The 21,182-nt window shown below is 47.7% G+C and overlaps 1 protein-coding gene across 1 annotated transcript; it reads right to left on the bottom strand.

Moving 5' to 3' along the window:
• Nucleotides 1-1,130: 1,130 nt before the first annotated feature.
• LOC144167462 (solute carrier family 25 member 35-like) lies at nt 1,131-20,837 on the bottom strand. Its single transcript, XM_077696722.1, has 3 exons — nt 20,569-20,837; nt 17,311-17,603; nt 1,131-2,311 (listed from the first exon to the last, which is right to left on the bottom strand). Exons 1-3 carry the CDS (start codon nt 20,804-20,806, stop codon nt 1,757-1,759), a joined length of 1,086 nt encoding a protein of 361 aa, XP_077552848.1. The 5' UTR covers nt 20,807-20,837; the 3' UTR covers nt 1,131-1,756.
• Nucleotides 20,838-21,182: the final 345 nt, after the last annotated feature.

Here is a 21,182-nt window from a genome sequence, read left to right as displayed (position 1 = left end):
CCCAAGCTAGCACATCAGGATGGCTAGGTTCCGCTGTCTCACCCGTTGAAAGACGCTCCTCTCCGTTTTCTCTCACTTCCGACTCACGGCCGGGCTACGGCGGCGGCGTCGTCCGCCGCTCTAGCCGGGCCGTGGCCGACGCTTCTGCGTTCGGGACGATATCCCCGTGATTTCCAGGTAACGGCAGGCAGAATCTCTGGTTTCGCTCTTTGTAGAGCCACGTGTGTGAGTTCAAGTGACGTCGCATGGGCAATTGCTGTGGGTGTCGTTTAACCTTCACAGCGTGGATTGAAGCAAATTTTTTTTAACTCTCGCTCAGTTTCATTTCCGTTTCTAGAAGTGTGTGCAAATGAACTTAATCACTTGTAAAGTATCCCAAACAACTCACGGCTTGCGAATTCAGTGGTCTTTGACTTTTATGGGGAAAGCTGTTCGCATACATCAAAAAGAAGTGCAGTGTATTAGGACACGTCGCATCAGTTAGAGAAATGTGGGCATGCGGAAGAGAGTATCCATGAAATGGTACAGTAATACAGCTAGATAAGGTGGTGAGTATGTCGGAAACTTGTGAAATGGGCTAAATCATTTTTTTTTCCTTGCAGTGTTATGCCGTGCCATGACGAGAATAGGAGTCCTACTCAGCGCCTCCTCGCCAGCTTCCCTTGTGCGAAATAAGTGCATGGGCCTGATATTCAGTTCGAGCTCTCCACCAGGCCGCAGCTGCTTTTGAAGTGCCATAAATGTGCTGTTTGCTAACAGATGTCGCCATAACAAGCTTTTCAGGGCGCGGAAGGGCAAGAAGAAGCGAAAGAAAGCCAAAACACTGCATGAGCTCCTATCCGCCACGCAGCGCTCATCCCGTAAAAGCCCCGGAGAACCGGCGGCAGGCGGCGTAGCGATCGCAAAGCTCGAGGCGTATAGAGTGAACCTTAGTCAACTACAGCGGATAATACAGGCAGTGAATGGCCACGTTGCGCTATAAGCAAAGTCATCTGCAAATAGTCACTGGCATCTGTTGTAACAATAAGCCCGCAAGCACGAAATGAACACGTAAGCTCTTAATCGATAGCAAGGTGCCCAGCAGCGTGTTTGGTCGACAATATTCTGACACAAGAACGCGTATTGCCCATATTACTGATTAAACACCATAATTTATTACGTGGCAAAATGTGCTTGTGGGTGCGGTATTAAAACGTCTAAATGTGAGTGTCGAATGCTAAGCTGCTAGACAGTAATGGTATCTAATTTATGCGTGAGCGGTTGGTGTTTTGTTTGTAGTTCAATCCAAAAGAACGCACCCGGAGATAATAGAGAGTTTTAGCTAACCGTTTTCGACGGTCCGCTCCGGCATAGGCGGCACGCTCAGCCCAACTGGAGCCAATGCCGTTCGCGGCCAAGCGCGCAACGCATGCGCAATGGCTGTCCCGCTTGCTATCGGAACGGAGCGGACCGTGGAAAACGGTCAGCTAAAACTCGCTAATGTGTCTGAGCGGTCTAATTGTTGTCATGAACCCGGCAATATGAACACCTTGCAATATGAACACTACTTTCGCCCAGGCAGTATCAAATTAAACCGCCTAAAATATGCTAATAGGTTAGATGTGTGATTAAGATACGTGTAACGGTGACGCCTGAAGAGTTTGTAAAGGACAAATCCACGTCATTGAGGCAGATACGTGTACCGACAGTGAGGTTATGAGTATTGTGAACGTCTAACAATATTCGGTCCACTGCGCTCCCTCGGCGGTACCATGTTTCATATGATGCCGTAGTCGACAAGGAGGTCCTGTTTCTGAGTGCGGTTTTTGTCCCTCCTGCCCTTAATTTCTTCCCAGGTGACGAGAGTTACGACCGATGAAGTCATGATGTAGAAGAACGCCCCGCCCGCCCCACGGGCCAGTGCCCGCAGGCCTTCTGTCTGCTTCACCTTGATGACGCAGTCGCGCAAGCCGTTGTAGTAGATGCCTTCGCCGCTTGGGTTAGAGGGCTGTGCATACAGGCGCGCGCGCAGCCCGTCCAAGAACGCCACAGGCGGTGCCACCGTGACGCCGGACAGGAAGGCCGCAATCAGTGTGTTGACGACAAAGTAGCGCTCGCGACCTTCAACGGCCGTGTTGAGCAAGGTCTTGAATGCAGTGAATGTGGACAGCTGCAGCGCCGAGCCTACGGACAAGCGAAGCATGTTTGTTGATGTCGCTCGCCAGAGGCCATTCCAGACCCCTTGCGTCCTATATATCTGCGCCAGCGCTGCCCGCGCGGTCCGGTAGCCGTGCTGGTAGCCCACGGCGATGGCCGAGCTCGCAGAGTGCAGCTGCAAGAGAGAAAGGATGCCAGCGTCTCGACCGAGGTGATTTACCGTCTGCCGGCACCCCTCGTGCACAATACACCACCCTGTTCTATTTTGATTGACGGTCACATCAATTACACCTCATCCTCATCATCGTTTTCAGCATAAAGTTAGCAAGGGACACAGAAGACCGCCCTCATAGATTTCTTAATTCTTCCCGCCCTGCTCCACCCGAAGCCATCATTTTCCTACCAAACTTCTTATCTCATACCACCACCGATGTTTCTGTCTTCCCCTATTTCTAATCGCCTCCCTCGGTAGCCATTAGGTGTATACTATTCGGGTAGTTATCCTGTTGTACATGCGTGGCACTTGCTGCCGAAACCCTTTTCCCCCTCATTTGAAATATTGTGACTTCTATACTAGACTGTTTCCGAACCTATGACGATCGTTTGATATTGCAGAGTGTCGCAGCTGTAATCCTCCTGTCTATTACTATCTGAGCTGTCCTAAGTTTTGTTCGAAGGCGCGTAGTGATAACCCAAGCTGGTTCCCTGAAAGTTAGCATTACCTTTTATTCAGTAACGAATGTGAGCTACTGTTCCTTTCTTAAGGGTGCTTCCATAATATACCTTATCCGATGCTAAATCGGCACTTGATTTCTTTCTCGTGGTTATGATCAGCTCTAACAACTTGCCCCAAAATAAATATATTCACCCACCCGATCTGGTATGCAATTACCTGAGCTAAAGGGCTGTCCGACTGCTTCGTTGTTAAGCATTCTTTTCGATTTCTTTACATTTATTCTTAAACATATGACTAAGCTTTCCAGATGCCGTTCCTTAACTGTTAATTGTAGGCCTATCTAGGTTCTCAACAAAACGATCTCGTTCGCACATTCCAAGGGCTTCAATAATCCCCCGTTAACTCTTCAACCTGACTTCTATAGTCGCGACTTCGAAACACGCCATCTGGAGACGCTGTAAATAATTTAAGAGATATAGTGTTTTCCTGTCTGCCATCGTACGTGATAGAGAACGTTTCAATTATGAAAAGGCGCGCCCCGTACACGTATCCTGAAATTTATGAACTCGAAAAAGTCGGATTAAGGAATGGACCACTTTTTTGCAACGTCTAAAAGCCCTTTACAGAAGCTTTCCTCTAATGCTTGGTTCATGGCGGTGATCTGGGTCATTGGTGAGTAATCTCCCTTCAGTCCCGTTTGCTCTCACAGTGATGAAAGTGTAAGGTGTCACCTATGCAGTGATTACTTTGGTGAACGGCGGAAAGAGAAGGGCGAGTATACTCATGTGCTTGTTAATCTTTAAGCCCTTCCCTTCTCTAGTGAGATAGAACTAGGTTGGTACATTCTGCGGCACTGGGAGAATAACTGCAAACTTTCTACAACAATGCCTCGTCCTTCTTTTGTTGGGTCTCCAGTTGTCATGTCGCGTCTTTGTGCACCTTCCCAAGCCTATTCCTCTCATCAATGGCCTTGTTCGCCTTATTAATACTACAGCTGGAACCTAGACTATGACGTCATTCCGGAAAGGATGGTTCTCTGGCCGACCATTACTGGCGCACAAATCCGCATAGAAACTGTCCACTACGTTTACTGTCGAATGAGTGTCCGTAACATCTCACACTCCGGTGCTAAGTGCGTACATTCTATCATTGCCAATAGAAGGAGCGAGCTTCATCGTCGTCACTCCTAAATTTCACACTCTCTCTAAGAATTCATAAACATTTGCCATGTCGTATGCGCACAGAGATGCTTCTGGTAATCAGTTATCAGAACTCGGCTAATTATATTTGATTCTTGATTGTTAACCCTTGCATATTATCGCGTTTCTAAATGAGGTACAGGGTTTTATACAAGAGCTTGTCCGTATCTTGTCACTGTTCTTTCCCTCCTATAGCTACTGCTGATTCTGATGTTATCGTAGTTAGGTTACCAATTAGTACATCTATGTTATGCTCACCAGCATCTGTGAGCGTCTGTGTGGGCCCAAGTTTGTACTTAACGATGTAAATGTGTACTACACGTTGTACTAAGCGTTGCCTTAGTAGTAGTGTAAATATGTAAGTTTTCACGAAATTTTGAGGGGCGTGAAAAAATCAGGTTTCTTTCGAGTTTTTTTTTTTCAGAAAAATATGAAAGATTGAAAGAAGACGATTCCGCGCAGATCTATAAAAAATCGGCATTCCTAGATGTCTCATCAAACGCGAAAGCTTATCGTAGTTTCTGGCGACTGCACGAATGAAACTAAATTACGGATGGTGTAAAAAGCAAAAGAAGTAAATAGAATATACATAGAAACTTATTTCGGTTCGAATAGAATTTGAGCCCGGATCGCCAAGAGCCGCAACCAAGTGTTGTAACTACACCACTAACCCTGCATCGTGCCAGGATGGAACAAGAATTATCCGGATGCCTGCCGCGTGACAGGTGAACATGACGCACCGCAAACACGATGCAGCAGGGAAGAAGTCTTCGATAATCGCTGGCTTTCGCCTTAATTCAAATCACTGAAGTGGCTTAAGTGCCCGATCAATAGTTAACACTGAAAAGAATATAATTGCTACATTCTGCCTTACAAAAGTCCCACCGAGCTTCCGCTTTAAAAATCTGTGCACGATTTCACGTCAAGGCATTGATTTCAGAAAGCATTTCCCTCACTGATCATTGATCGCATCACAACGAATTTCCCCAGAGAAGTTTTTTTTTTTCATGTTACCCTGGTTTAAAAAAAAAAACGAGAAAAACTTTTTCTTCTTCATGCTTTTTTTTTTCAACTGCTCACAGCTCTAGGTGAGTGCCCGAAGTCCGAACATCGAAATCGGTCGGGCGGATGTGACGAGGCGGCCAACGCGCTCTAGTTATCTGCGGCGCATATAGATCGCGCTTGCATGCATAGTTTCCCACTGTTTGGCAAGCTTGCGTTCTCAGTTTAACCAGGCTTATCCCTTCACGTTATCTGTTATCTTTTTCATAAAGCGGGGGAACGCAAGACGCAAGTGTGTAGGCTTGCCAGGCTGGAACGGCTAAAATTGAAGTAGACGAGTTTTTGTTAATCCACTCCGCTATAGTTTTTGCTTTTAGCCTCCCAGTGTTCTGCCTGCCTGCCTGTCGCAGACGCAGACCGTGTTGCTCAATTCGCAACTTCACAAGGAACATTTCGTGCGGCGAGTGAGGACACGAAGGAAGGACTTGTGCTGAAAATGACCGACGCTCAGCGACACAAGTACGGCGTTGAAGGCTTCAGTACGCACGTTGACTTCAAAGGGTTAGAATTTCTCGACGATCCAGAGGACGTGTTCGTCTGTAGCTATTGTGGCATCGTTAATCCACGGGTGTCGATTCTTTCTTGTTTGCACGTCACTTGCAGCTCATGCAAAACATGGTTTCCCGTTGGCGTGTGCCGTATTGATAAACACACAAATTACGTGTGCAAAGAATGCTACAATTTTGACAGTATGGGCGGGAAGAAAGTTCGCTGTCTGAATGCGGATAGTGGCTGCAGCTTTACGGGGTCACTTTCTAAGTTGAATGAACACCTGATCAGCAGTTACAACTTCTCCGTGACGACATGACTCACGTGCGAAGGTGTCATTGTCTTCAAGGATGTGAGGCAGCACTACCCTCACTGCGAAGGACGTGGTTCCGACGTTGTCCTTGCCGCCTCGGAAGCGCGTTAACTGCTCCAAGACTTCGGCAACGCCCGCTGAAGCCCGCTGTAGCGAGCTCCAGCGGGCCCTGCATTCGACGACTACAGACGGCGGGGACGAACTCAAGGCTGCAGTGGCGTCACTGAGCGAGCAGTTCGCCATACTTGAGAAGCAATTCGTCGTGCTGAAAGCTGGTACCACTGCGTCAGGATTGTCCCGCCCGGGTAAATGACTGGCTGCTGTCGAACTTTCCCTCACCTGTCTACGTCGCCCCATTTCCTCTTCTGGACTTGTGGCAACTTCGGGCTGTATAAATCTAGCCGATAGGGTTTGAGAGTTGTGCTAAAAAGCGTATAAAGGGGCAGGGCATTCGCCACGAATGCTGGCATTGTCGCAATGCTAATTTCTAAGGCGACTGACTGTTTCCTGTTTGTGGTAGTACGTGGGAAGTTCTATTTATCTGTTTGCAAAGAAATTGATTTGAACTTGTGCAAATGCACGAAGCTGGTCGTTTTGAAGTCTTGAGAAAAGGTTTCGATCCGCCTTGCCTCTGTGAAACCACCCAATCACTTTGCTTGTGTATGTGTGTTGTGATGTTTGTTGTTAATAGACCCAAGTAGCAAATAACGTTGGTAGCAGTCAGGCTGCTTTCGCTGCCTCAGCCGACGCGGCCGGCTCAAAGTATACGCAGAGAGTGCACCTGTTTCGCGTGCTAGCAGATGAAATTTCGTCGGGGCCTCTTTCTTTATGGTCGGGCTGCAACCGCAAAAATCCCCGACATAATTTGGTTTATCCGTGTGTCCGAATACGCGCTTGGCGTCTTCGATGCGTTATGCCCGGAATACATGGAGCGTTTATGCGACGAATAGTCGACGAACTTCGCCCGGCGGCGGAAAAACATCGTCCGCCGCCGATCTAGCCGGGGCAGAAAAAGTTCGTCGCCGTCGACGGCAGCGGCGAAGCGTTGCCAAACATGGCGGCGCCCTCTCCGCCCGCTTCACAGCGATAACAGCTTCGTCGCTAATCCCTCAATGCGATATCGTGTTCTAAACCGTTTACTTCGAATTAAATTTGTCCACTCTTGCCCTCACATCAATTTTCAAGCGACAAATAGCCTTCTTTTTTCAGATAGAAGGGCGTTTTTCTAGCTGTTAAGCCTGACGCAGTAGCGTTTGTCGTCGTCATAGCAACAATCTCGCGAGATGTGGCGAGACAAAAAAATTAAAAACTTCTTCTTCACAACATTTTACGCCTTTCAAGAGGGTTTTGCAACTAAAAAGCAATAATAATAGTCTTGACGGCTTTTTTTGCTTCTCCTGTGTTTCACTTCAATGTATTTGCCTCGTCTAGCCACACTGACAGCAGCGCAGCGGCGAGGCGGCGGCGGCCGCCGTACTTTGCTACATGTAGCGCAGCCCGACGAACATTCGGCGTCGTGACACGGCTGGTCTTCCGCCGCGCGAACTTCGTCGTGAAAGATCGCTCCATGTATTCTAGCCTTTATGTTTGCCCCTCCCTCAGGCGGTTAATTTAAGTTCGTAACCAGGTGAACCACGCAGGCGAGGATAAGTCACCTTAAGTTCGCCTATAAACGTCACTGCACAAATGTTCACTGGCCATTGAAGGCTGTATCTTATAATCTGGTGAATTTCGGCATTCATGGCAATGTGGTCAATGGCTCCCCTGACGCCATGCCTATACCATGTTGTCACGTATCCAGACTGCAGGGGTACTGCAGACTACAGCTGATAAAGAGCCAACCTTTTTTTTCCTTTGCATCTCCAACTTAAAGGGGCCCAGCAACACTTTTTTCAACTTTTTTTGAAATTTTAAACGCTTGCAGAGCGTAGTCACCCAACACACCCAGTTCTTAGATTAGGGGGCCGCAAAGTACTTCAGCCAAAAATTGCTCTATGCCCATCAGATAACTTGGAAGCTCGCTCGAAAGAATTTTCTCTTTCCCGGTGTTGGCGTTCTTCGCCCACCCGAATTACGTCACTGAGGCCATGTAGCGGCTGTTGGCCGGTTTTCCTTCAGTTGCAGCAATGAACGCTTTCCAATAGCAACTTTAAAAATAAAGCCACGAAAACAAAGCAGAAGCGGAAGGCGTATCTGGTGCGACGAGCAAATCACGCAGTACCGCTCCGTGGTGGCGATAACTGTAGCTTTCGCAGTGCTTCCAGACGCGAAGGAAAGACTGAAAGTGTTTATCGAAAGGGTTGCAGGGTCCCCTTAAAAGTTGTGTTTGGTACAGTTCCCGTCACAGCAGTGTGATCCATGGCGCAGTTAGCGTTCGTACTATTTTTTACACCATGTGTGAACAACAAATTGTGTGACGCGATAAACCTTAAAAAGGAAAGCGTAAGAAACAGGGCAAGGATAGATTACAGAAACAACGACAATGCGATTGAAATCCGCTTTTGAAGAATTGTATCAAATCCCCTTAAACTCTGGTGTCACACTTTAACTTCGCTCCTGGAATATTTTGGCCCCCTATTGTGGTCAAGAAATGTGCATCTTTATGTATTTTAAAATGCACTGACCTTTGCTGCTTTACGTTCCTGTTGTACGTTTTTCTTGTTGATCCGCTCGGAGAGAGTTTTTTGGGTGACCCCGTAACTCGCGTCATGCGTATCAGTTGTTGCGCTTGTACGGTGCTTATAAAATTTCTGGTCTGTTTGCTTTCAATAAATCGTGTTTCTGAATTCGTTCGTCTTGCGTGCGCGCCCACACCGCTGACATCATCGTCGTAACACTTTAGTCCCTACGCTAGATTTAGGTTTTACTGCCTCGCGTCCTATTTTGCTGTGGCTGAACTATATAAGAAGCGGCGTGTGCAAAAGCAGCTTTGAATCGCTTTACGACATGCTCTAGCTTCTCATTTGCTGTCACTCAACACGCGCTAGATGTGCTTTGTGAATCCGCCTCCAGCTTGATCATTGACTATGCCATTATACACGTGCGGGAAAAAAATGGAAGCCGCAGTACGCATTTAGACATTTTGCGCAACGCCGCCACCTCTGAACCGTGAAACAGAGCTTCGTGCGCTCAGCCCTCTAGGGGCCTTGCAATTTTTTTATGTTCGCGTTACCACTTGATTTTTCGGAACGATAAATTAAAGGCGGGCTCCTTCAAAACATCCTGAGTAGTTTTCAAGCATGACAGAATGGCATGGTATTTTGCCCATGGATGTCGAAGGGTAGGTAAGTGTCACAGCTTTCTGGAGAGCCGCCGGCTACCGGCAGTCAGTGTTGTACAGGTTCCTCCAAAACAGGAACGAAAGCTCGTTCCTCGTTCCTCCCGTTACAAGTTCCTTTATTGCGAAAGGAACGCGTTCCAGTTCCATTTCGAACATTGGAACGTGTCGTTACATTAACGTTACATTACATTACAAAATCCGAAGATTCGTACACAAACAATCACGTGATCCACCTTCTCACTCTCACTCAAACTCCAAGGTACTCACCAAAGAAAAGTACAAGGCAAGTCGAAACCTATTAACTAAGGCAACTCTGAACGCTGTCCGACGGCTTTCGGGCGGCCTCTTTCATGTATTGTCCATACGGCGCGCCACGAAATTGTGCCCAAAAATGACGAAATTCCTATCCTTTATTAAACACAACTGTTGGGCATGTTGGTGCATTATGATTGAAAAATAGAGCGTGACTGTGACAACGACACAAATGAAGAACGACGGGACAAGCGCTCACTTGAAACTAACATTTATTGAAACATCGTCTCGTATTTATACATGTATCACTAGGCGCATGTGCACTGGAATACACTAAATGGAAAGCACCAAACAGGTGATGGACACAATCAAAGTTACGTTTCCAAAAATTCAAACTCTGTGGCACGCAAAAGCGCAGATGTGTCGCTAACGCACTTGTCCCCTTTTTTCTTAATATAGGACGCTTCCAAAAGCTCTCTCGCTACTGCACTATCACCTATGCCGAGAATTCGAATCTGGCCCACATGTATAAATCTAGCACACACGCATACATGTATAAATACGAGACGATGTTTCAATAAATGTTAGTTACAATTCAGCGCTTGTTCCATCGTTCTTCATTTGTGTCGTTGTCCAAGACGCGCCCTATTTTTCAATCGTTCATGCCCTTTGTCAACACGACGCGTGCAATACAAAATGACCTGGTGCTCCCGTCGACCCGTTCCCGACATATCTGCGACAGACCGCGCCGTGACGAACTGCGCGCGAACTCTGTAACTTCGAGCAGGACAACATCCCGAGACACTGCGGCGCGCCCAGCTCTATTGATAGCCAATGACCCTTCGCATGACCTCACAGCGAGCGCGACTCCCCCGACAACAACGCACCCGCGCCTCACGCGCACTAATGCGGTAATTACCCCTGACAATATACAGACACGGTTGTTTCACAAGGGACCGCGCAGCGCCGCTTGGACTACGACAACCTTTCCCGGGCAGGCAAGAATTCTATCGGCTAGACGCGCATCCTGGCCTCCCTAGACAAGCGATGAAATGTGAAAAGCTTCCTCGCGGCTGCGCTATTCACCTTTTCGAACGCCGCGTAAGCTCAACCAGCATGAAAGCAAGCACAAGCTGCAGCCCGCTGTGTGATTACTCTTCTGCCTTTGACCTTCGAGGATGCACGTTAACCTGAAGGGCGGGCATACTGGCCAGCTTATAGGAAGAGAAACACAGTAGCGACTTGTGGATTTTTGTATTTGAGCCTTGGCATCAAAAACAGCCAAATCCTAGCGATGTAACGTTTTCAGAAGGAACGCCGTTCCTGCCGTTCCTTCATAAACCTAAAGAATTACCGTTACAGTTCCACCGACCCTTAATGAAACGGTGGCGTTCCTCCGTTCTTCCAAAAAGGAACTAGTTCCAGGAAAGCCGTGCCTTGGAACGCCGTTCCGTACAACACTGCCGGCAGTTGAGTAGAGGTTGACGTCACATTGTGACGTCGGTCCCAAACATTCTCCAGAGGGTGTTGGCTGACACGACTTTAGCCAACACCACCTAGACTTTTAGGTGGTGTTGCTTTAGCTCCGAGCAGGGAAAGGGGGGTGAGTGAGGATTGTAGGCGGGCCAGTGGGTACCCGTCTGAATGCGGAAAAGCGCGAGAAACAGGATACGCGCACACAACGCCAACAACTGAAGTTTATCATCGCCAGACAAGCAATGAATAGGAAAAGACAGGCAGGACGGGACTTGAGCCTCCACGGAAAAATAGTCAAAAACAGAATACCTCGAACACAACGCATGATAAATAAAACACAGGCTATTACGGATTGTGATTGATTGATTTCAGGGTTTTAACGCGCCGACGCAACGCAGGCGATGAGGCGCGCCGTAGTGGAGGGCTCCGGATTAATTTTGACCACCTGGGGATCTTTAACGTGCGCCAAAATCTCGTACACACGGGCGTTTTTGCTTTTCGCCTCCATCAGAAAAGCGGCCGCCGCGGCCGGGAATCGAACCCGCGACCTCGTGCTCAGCAGCGCAACGCCTTAGCCACTGAGCCACCGCGGCGGGTTATTACGGATTGTGTATACCGTCAGCGGACGCATCGTTTCTCGATCATTCCGAAACTGTTACCGAAGGCTGTTACCGCCCCGTATTCGTTAGCATGTACGGAACGGCGTTCCTGGAACTAGTTCCTTTTTGGGGGAACGGAGGAACGCCACCGTTCCATTAAAGGTTGGTTGAACTGTAACGGTAACTCGTTAGGTTTTCGAAGGAACGGCAGTTCCTTCTGCAAACGTTACATCGCTAGGAGTTGGCTGTTATTCATGGCAAGGCTCGAGTACAAAGATCTACAAGTCGCTACTGGGTTTCTCTTCCTATAAGCTGGCCAAGTTGTCCGCCCTTCAGGGGAACGTGCTTCCTCGAAGGTCAAAGGCAGAAGAGTAATCACACAGCGGGCTGCAGCTTGTGCTTGCTTTCATGCCGGTTCAGCTTACGCGGCGTAAGAAAGGGTGAATAGCGCAGCCGTGAGGAAGCTTTTCACCTTCCGTCGTTTGTCTGGGGAGGCCAGGATGCGCGTCTAGCCGATAGAATTCTTGCCTGCCCGGGAAAGGTTGTCGTAGTCTAAGCGGCGCTGCGCGGTCCCTTGTGAAACCACGGTGTCTGTATATTGTCAGGGGTAATTACCGCATTAGTGCGCGCGAGGTGCGGGTGCGTTGTTGTCGGGGAGTTGCGCTCGTTGTGCGGTCATGCGAAGGGTCATTGGCTATCAATAGAGCTGGGCGCGCCGCAATGTCTCGGGATGTTGTCCTGCTCGAAGTTACAGAGTACGCGCGCAGTTCGTCACAGCGCGGTCTGTCGCCGATCTCGCGGTAATGGTTCGACGGGAGTGCCAGGTCCTTTTGTATTGCACGTGTCGTGTTGACAAAGAAAGGAAATTTCGTCATTGTTGGGCATAATTTCGCCGCGCGCCGTATGGGCAATACCTGAAGACGCCGCCCAAAGGTCCGCAGCCAGCATTCAGACTTGCTTTAATTGGTCGGTTTCAACCTGTGTTGTACTTTTACTTTGATGAGTACCTGGGAGTTTGAGTAAGATTGAGAAGGTGGGTCCCGTGATTGCTTGTGTACAAATCTTAGGGTTTTGTAATGTAATGTAACGTTAGTGTAACGACACGTTCCAATTTTGGAAGTGGAACTGGAACGCGCTCCTTTCGCAATAAAGTAACGGGAACTCGTTCCAAAATTTGGGAGGAACGAGGGACGAGCTTTCTTTCCTGTTTTAGAGGAACGTGTAGAGCACTGTTCGTTAGCCCGTTGCAAGAACGTGCTCGCAGCATTTCGCGCTGGCGGCGCGTGCGTGGAAGAGTGCAGCGGACGTTGACCCCTGTTCGATGTCACCCCTCAATGTAAAATTACGCAAAGATCTTGGCAAGGCTACCACTCATCGCTTCGCAGTGAAATCTGCATTAAAGATGGCCACGAAAACCGATTCCAATGGTACAAAAACAAAACATTCGGGGAACACTAATTCTCCCTTGCGTACAAGAAGGTTGCATTTGATTCTAGGATCTCATTCGAGAGCGCAAGAAAGCTAAACATGTTTGCTGTGTTGTAATGGTTTGAATTACAGTACGCATAAAAACTCACTCGATATCACTGATGGTGTGTACGGTGATAGCTCCGAAGACGATAGGAACGAAGCCTTTGGAAAAATCGTAGGTGTTAACGGAGAGGGAAATAATCGGACCAGGGGAACGCCGAGACAGCACTTTCCGCAGTCCTGGGGAGGATTTCCAGTACTGGCCGTGGTCGTGAAATTGTGCACGTTGAATGTTTAAAGCTCTACTAGGATCATCTTGTCTCGTTCCCATAATTATGATGTTTGGAGTTTATGGCGCAAGGCCGACTAAGGGCAAACAGCGCCAAACAATAGTGATTACGTGAAAGTGGCATGGAAGTAAAAGTAGAACATTTCAGTAAAAATAAACAAAGTAAAACACAACGTAATGAAGATGACTGGTGTAAAGGGCCAGGTTGTCAACATGCAGGATAAGAAATGAGATGTAAAAATTTTACGTCGGTAAGAACCTCGAAAACGCGTTTGATTGAAAACATGGCTTCGTCTCCTAAGAAGTATGACGGGTGTGGTGGAATATGTCGCGTGTGTAGTTGTAGGAAGTATTTGTGTCGTGTTGTGTCAAGTGCCTTACATTGTATAAGGATGTGGATCACGGATAGGGCCTCTCCGCACCTGCTGCACAGAGGTCTTGGAGACCCCGTGAGAAGGTGCGAGTGCGTTGCATGAGTGTGCCCTATCCGTAATCTAGCCAAGTCTCGTTCCCATAAGTCTCCAGGATGGCCCCACTTCTCCTGGCGGTGATTCTACTGTAGATAGAAGGCACCCACAGAAGGACATGACTGCGTGTGTTTGATATGTGCCAAGTGCCTGTGCAGCCGACAGGGTATGCACCGGTTGAAGGATGATGATGCGCCAGATGATGCAGATGGTGAGAGTATGTTCTAGAGTTCATTTCAGTACCTGCGTGCAGCACTGTGGAGGCTAACTTGTTGTCAACAATCGCCCCACTGTGCACGCCTAACTCACCGTGAAGGGGGCCTTGAAAGTAGATTTCCGCCTCCCCTCTGGGCCAGTGTGTCGAACAGAAAAAAATACCGGTTCGGTTACGGTTCTGCTTCAGGCGAAATCATTTCGTTCCGGTTCGACAAAATCAGGTACCGAACCGGTTCGCGAACCGGTTCGATGAGTTGAATTATCACTGAAATTACAAAAAAAACATTTAGTAGTTTAAAACGACAGTCAAATCAAAATACAAACAAAAATTAAAAATGCTCCTGTTCCCCAAGGCCAGTGGCGCAATTGCAAAGAAAACTTTAAACAATTACGCGATATTAGAAAAACAGATGACGTGGCGACGGTTTACCACCTACTTTCTCGCCCAGACTTTATGTTGGCCTAGCGACTATTCATAAAGCCACCGCTAACAGATATGACGGTGGGATATATTTTCTGCCCTTTCTTTTTTTGTTGAAATCGCAATCGTCGCTATGGAATCGCCCATCGCGCTAACCTTGAAGCCTTAAATTTACGCCTGCGTACTAGCGCGTTCAAATACCAGCGCTTAATACCAATGGCGCCCATATTTTTATATTTGTAACAAAACAGAAAAATCCTACAACAGGCACATAAATACTACCAATGAATTAGATTATTTGGCCACCCTGAATAATTTGTTAGCTGTCACCTTAACCCTTTCAGTCACGAATTATTATATTCACTGCAGAAAAATTCCATACTTGGTGTCAAGTGTCTAGAGGTAAGAAAAAAAAGTTCAGTCTCTCTAGAATACTTATTACGCAAATGGCGTCACGCCCTTATACGGAGGCACCTTTACTCAATACTGCTTTTCCCTATAAAAAATAATAAATATCCTGAGGCAGTTTACAAACAAGGAGGTGAAATAATAATTTCTGCGCATGAAAGAGGTGTTTTAGCCTTTATAAATGATTTACGCCGGAGTAAAAGAGAACTTAGGACGGCAACACAGGAGCTCCCACAAAACTTGGTGGCGTCCATTTTGAAACGATGTTTATGAGTGCGGTCCCGCCGTTCCACATCAAATGGTGTTACCTTTCACTTCCGTAGGCTTCGAAAATCAGCCGCACCGCTCTGCAGCATGACCTCTTTTCGTTTTCACGAGGAAAACGACAAAGAAAGTCGCGTCTCCATATACAGACACGGTGGCTGAAAAGGTTAACGAATGTGTTGGCCACACTTTTGTTAAAAGTAAGCTTTAGTTAACGCTCAGTCACTGCGTTATTGCTCTGACCACTGCAATTCCTTTTGAGATAGCTATACCGGATGTGTGCACTGCAATCAGTATGTCATCGTACTGCCTGACCGCCGGCCATCGTTCCGAGTGCTACATTGCGGAATCTTGTAACAGATTATGCTGTTACAAAATGAAAGGGAAATTTGACGCGCGGAGCATAAGATGGGACTTTTTTGTGCAGACGTTCTTTATTTCGTCCACCGCAGTACTCCCCTCCGGAACGAGTAGCAGTAGAAGTAATGTAGCGAGTTGGGCACTCAGTACAAGTGCACCTTCGAAAAAAAGCAGATCGGAAAGAGACAAAACTGCAGAACAAGCAGAAAAGATGATCGCTGGGTGAATGGGGCAGTGTGAAGTAGCGGCCTGCCTTTCTGCACGTGTCATCTGCTTTATTGCTGTTTCTGCTTCCTAGACAAGGTTGAGGGCTTCAGATTCTTGCCACGGGGTTAAGTGCGCACCTTAACAATTTTCCCTGACATATGTGTTGTTATTTGTATGTGTAAAAAACGGTACTTGTCCACTGTACTGTCCTGACAGTACACTGTACTGTACTGTCCTGACACGTTTGGTTGTGAAAGGCAGGGCAAAGAAAAGTATAGAGCAATATCCACGTTTTGATGATTTTTTTACTTATTTGGTTTTACTTACTTTTTGCGTAATATTTTAAAACAACGTCATTCGCCTTTTCTTTTTTTGTTGTTTTCCGTGCAAACAAATTAAAAAAAAACTGGCGTATTTGATGCCCCGTGCTATATCTCTGCTCCGAGGCGCAGCTTATGTTGCAGGCCGGCAGACTTATTTTGACCAGCTGGTGATATTAAACTTGGATCAAAATCTCAATACACGGACGTTCTCGATTTCCATCTACTTCAAAAAAAAAAAAAAAAAACGGTAGTGGGGAACGGAGATCGAGGACACTTGTGGTTAGAAGCAAACGGCCTAGCCACTGAGCAGCTCCTGCGGTCACACTTGTCAAGTATTAACAATTTGCAGGTGTCGGACTTTTAAACAAATTATGAAATGCAAAAGGTTTGCACACATCGGGTGTGGGCTTTCGCTGTTGCGTAGTGGAGCACTCCTGCAGCCTGACTGCTCCAATAAAGTCGCAGCTAAAAGGGCAAAGTCGTTTTATATCACCTGCAAGCTGCCGAGAATGACATTTCGTTTGGTCAGCTTGCACTACGCTCGCGCTTCCAGCAGCAACAGACCATTGCTACATTGGTGCTCATTCATTTCCCCTGCTGTTACATAGAGCGTGATAGTGTTCGATTGTCTGGAGGGGAAAGTTCGCGAGCAGGTACGAAGCTGAAGGTACGTGAAAAAAAAAAGTCCTGAATTGCATTGACTGTGCAATATCAACAACGGAGGGTCAAACTGTTTCGTCATGAACCGGTAACCGTTATTTCTTTTTAGGTTCAGTTCCGGTTCGGGTTCAGCGTGCTCAAAAAATAACGGTTCGGGTTCGGGTTCAGTTCCGGCAAAAATGCCGGTTCAGTTCCGGTTTTCGGTTCGGTTCGGTTCCGGTTCGACACCCTGCTCTGGGCAGGTGGAAGCGCAACGCCCCGGCGCCTATACCGCTTTCCTTCACGGTGAGTTAGGCGCCCTCAGTGGGCGGACTGCTGACAACAATGTGGAATCCACAGTGCTTCACTCAGCTTGTGAAATTAACTATGGCAGCGGTGCAAGAAGAGGAAGCCAAGCCCGATTGACATTGCTTGGCCTGGGACGAGCGCGTGGTCTGGCAGAACGCACCGGGACATCGGTTGCCAGTGCCTTCCGGTTCTTTGGGCTCTAGTATTGCGGAAAACCAAGGACATGCCCTCCTCCCGAAAACTTAACTTTCGATTGAAATAATTCCACCTGTATTTTTTTGTATTATGATGGCGGTGACGATAGAATTTCTATGACGTATAAGCGGCAAAATTTTGCTGGTAAGCAGGCATACGCCATATAATCAATAAAATAAGCTTATGAGATTGCACTGAATAAATATTTCGTTACGGCGCTAAGTCGAGTCTTATAAAAGAGGAAGGGAGAAAGGACCCACCTGGATGTGTGTCTTTAGCAGAAAGAGCGGCGAGCTGAAGAAGGCCCCAATGGCTCCGGACAGGCCCCCGAAGACAGCAGTCAAAGTGATGCTGGGTTCAAGGTTCCCGTCCGACGTGAGGCCCAAGTCATCACTCATCTGGAAGATACCCAGGCGCAAGCCGTTTGCCAGAAACTGGTAGGCCAGGTTTGGAAGAAGACCTCGGTAAAGGGCCAGAACGCCGTCGTAGCGGGCAATCGTGTACATCGCTTGCACAGTGTTGCGGTATACTGGAGGTACCCGCGCGGACCTGTCTGCGTAAGAACGGAAGGTTTTGTTGAAGCTTTGTTAGAACAGCAGGTAAGGGCAGGAAGCAAAACCACCTGGACATGTACCCTTCGATGTATTAAATAGTCTTGCTGCTATAATTATCATTCGGCGTAGCTACGGAACTTTGCTGCGCACTCGAAAAGCAACGCGCGACAATTGGCTGAATATTGTGTCAGCCATGTATAGATAGAGAGCACGCAGTATGGTGGTGATTATGATAAGTTACGAATCAAGATCTGTTGAGCTATCAATAACTCCGTTGGTGGTGAATGCTCTTGCGCATGATGTCCGCTGAGCACGGAATTATATGTCCCTCTTAGGACCCCGCTTTGTAACCGTCCGAGAACAGTTCCTGTGTGTTTGGATGACACCTGCCAGCGCGCAAGCACGGGCGTGCCCGTATAAGCGTGCTAACCTAGGAATGTTCGCGGAACGTGCTCACAGGAAAACGCGCACTCAACGCGTGCCTGCTAACCAGCGTACCGACTTGTCAGCGTGCCCAGGGCTTATACAGGTATCTGCGATTCGAAACGGTTCAACATATACTCGAAAGCATTTGCTACCAAACACTGTGGGGGCAACGCAACGCTTTCCGAAAGAATTCTCTACGGGAGGCCCGACTACTCGTTCCATACTTAAACGCAAAGGTCAAAGCAACGGGTGACCCGCAGATGGCAATCTCAATAGTAAACGCAATGGGATTCCCCAAAGTGCCGAAAAGTTTGTAATAGGCTGTTGCGAAGGGCATTGCGGGTCAGCTGTCGCACTGCTTGAGTAACACCGTTCGCTGTCATCTTTTACAGCTTTCTCTAAGGGCAGCCTGTGGCGACGTGTTTAAGGGTCATCTCAACAAAGTGCTAAATTAAAACTCCTCGACAGTTATTTTGTCCTCGCCCACCACCTTCCATCACAACCGTAATTGAAAAGAAACAAGGAATACTTCACAAAACGCCACCACGACAATTACGTCATGACATCTTTGACTGTTGATGGAGTGAATACTATGCGGAGCTTAGAAAACTAGTTATGATATCTACCCGAAATCTTCGTCGCGAAGTAAAATAGTAGTCTACATGTTCTGCAGCACTTGTATGTTCGCTATTGCAAGCTCGTTCGCGCCGAATAATGAAGCGTTCAGTTAATCCTCGACTTCACGTCCTTCTGGAGCAGCTCACGAGCCGGTGGTTCAAAAAAGTCTAGCGTACCGAACATCTCACCGTAGCATGGTGGAGTTTAAACCCTTCTGCCTTAGGATGTGATCTATGCCTGCCTCATGAGAAAAGCGTGTTCGAAATATCCTACCTCCTGAAATTTATCATGAACATTACCCATAAAACCACTGTGACGTCTTGTCGATGTCGTTCAAATTAAAATAATAACCGGTCACTATTATTTATACCCATTATTCACTATTTGAGAGGCTCTCTAGTTACACTGAAATAAACGAATGGATTGGCGACTAAACTTACCAAATCAAAACAAAGTTTCCATGTATAAGAAAACGGAGCAAATCAAAAAGAAAATTCTTAGTTTTTTAATATGAGAACATTTTCAAACTGTGAAATTGTAACAACAATTTTTAATAACAATTATTTGGGATAAGATGGTTCGTCAAGATGACCTAAGATCCTTGAAAACAAGTTGTTGGTCTCGAGAAAGGACATTTTACTGTACGGTATTATCTTTATCAGTACAGACAGCGATCGTGTTCTCGCTGTCGGGACGCTGGTGGCAGTCATATATGTTCCTTCTTGTGCTTAAACCTACCTCGCCATTTACCTAGTCACGTGTTTTTAAATCTGGTGATTCAAAACTATTTAATAAATGTATAACTGACTGTTTCACGTGCTACTTCGGTAATACGGGAGTACGTCTATTTGCTTGCATTTTTTATTTTTGTCAAATAGCTAAATGAAGTTTAAAGGTGTTTCGCCTAGTTCTGAGAAAAAAAATTCCCCATTACTTACGTACGTCACGATTAGTCGCCATCGTCACCAATACGGCTATACTGAGGACTGACCTGATCCTGACCTGAGTGTGCGCGATGAGCCGGTTCGACACCCGCCCATAAGAGCCGCTGGCCTTTACCCAGCTCTTCCCTTACATTAAAAAAAAAACGGCAGGAGCTTGATTGCGCGCCCCATGGCAAGGTAGAATGTTGCCCCATTTCAAAGGCGAGGTATCTTTCCTCCACATGGATACCCACCTGTCCCCCAGCGGAACGGGAGCGAAATTGTGGCTATCCGCAAGAGGTAGAATGTTGTGTTACGCGGTCCACTGTTGCAAGGAGTGGATTGGTGTGTGTGTGTATGTGCGCACGCTCGCGTGTGTGGCTGTGTTTAGCTAAGGGGCAGAGTTAGGCTGACATCTGTAGAGTTGATTTATTGATTGATTATGAGGTTCAACGCGCCGATGCTACACAGGCGATGAGGCGCGCCGTAGTGGAGGCTCCGGATTAATTTTGACCCCCTGGCCATTATTAAATGCGCCGAAATCTCGAACACACGGGTATTTTCAACTTTCGCCTCCATAAGAAAGGCGGTCGCGGCGGCCGGTAATCGAAGCCGCGTCTTGGGCACAGCAGGACAACGCCTTAGCCACCGCGACGGTTGTCTGTAGAGTTACAGAAATTCCGTCACCGGATGCTCATGAAGCGTGCTGTCGCCTTATGCCGAGTTAACCACATAAAACACCATCAACACAACTCATCCCTTTGAGCCAATAGTTGGAGGAGAAAATGCAGGATGGAAGAAAAAGCACGTAGAACCGTCCTCGTGCAAATGGCTACGCAGGAATGCGATCCTGCTGAGAAGTTTCACACATTGCATTAAGCATGTAGTTAGCGCATGGCAACGAAACATGAAACTCGAACAAGCAGGCCTCATAGAAACGTGTGGTGTCAAAGGATCGCGTAGCGCGAGAAGTGTCGGCAGCGCTTGTTCTCCTCACCTGCGACGGGCTGCAGGAGCTCCCCTTGCAGCTGTATGCGCAGCTTGGCAACCTCGATGGGGTGCGCCACCAGGGACCCGGTGCAGGCGGCGACGGCGCCCACCATGATTTCGGCTACGGGCTTGCTGGCGTGCTGCTCCAGGATTTCGTTCAGAGGGCCTAAAAGACCCAGCGACAGGGATCCTCCGGACCCACCGAGGGGCCACCGACGACACCCGAGGCTCCACGGGGGAACCATGCCTGAACGCAGCCGCGTCCGTTTCTTTCTTCTGCCACTGCGGGTGGTGGTGGTGATGACTCGATGAGACGACAATGATGATGACACCCTCGATATGAACACGCGCGAACTACGGGGAGTGGACCATTCCTGAGGTCAGTACCCTCCAGTGGGCGCCGGTTAGAATAAGAGTGAAGAGACCAAGAAAATATAAAAAAGTACAATGTTAAAACATTCCCAACTTATTCATCTTTCAAAACGCAAGGTGGCGGATGCTCTTATGCTGCACTATAGTGGTAAAATAAAGTGGTTCTCTCTCTCTACAATTCATTTTTTGCACTCATTAGCCATATGCCGTCGTCCCCTGCTTCTCTTAATTATGTTACTCGGGTGGTTC

The sequence above is a fragment of the Haemaphysalis longicornis genome, unplaced genomic scaffold (genome assembly GCF_048455015.1).
Source record: "Haemaphysalis longicornis isolate Haplotype H1 unplaced genomic scaffold, Haemaphysalis longicornis Haplotype H1 scaffold_1, whole genome shotgun sequence".
Taxonomy (NCBI): domain Eukaryota; kingdom Metazoa; phylum Arthropoda; class Arachnida; order Ixodida; family Ixodidae; genus Haemaphysalis; species Haemaphysalis longicornis.
Note: the sequence above shows the minus strand (reverse complement) of the source record. Positions and strands in the feature narration are given on the sequence as shown.

What these genes read in the sequence shown, in the direction of transcription:
- LOC144167462 (XM_077696722.1), bottom strand. Translation starts at nt 20,806, where the DNA reads ATGGTTCCCCCGTGGAGCCTCGGGTGTCGTCGGTGGCCCCTCGGTGGG. An exon ending in GCTCCTGCAGCCCGTCGCAG is followed by an intron (nt 17,604 to 20,568) that starts GTGAGGAGAACA and finishes GTTCTTACGCAG; the next exon opens with ACAGGTCCGCGCGGGTACCT. An exon ending in TGCTAAAGACACACATCCAG is followed by an intron (nt 2,312 to 17,310) that starts GTGGGTCCTTTC and finishes TCTCTCTTGCAG; the next exon opens with CTGCACTCTGCGAGCTCGGC.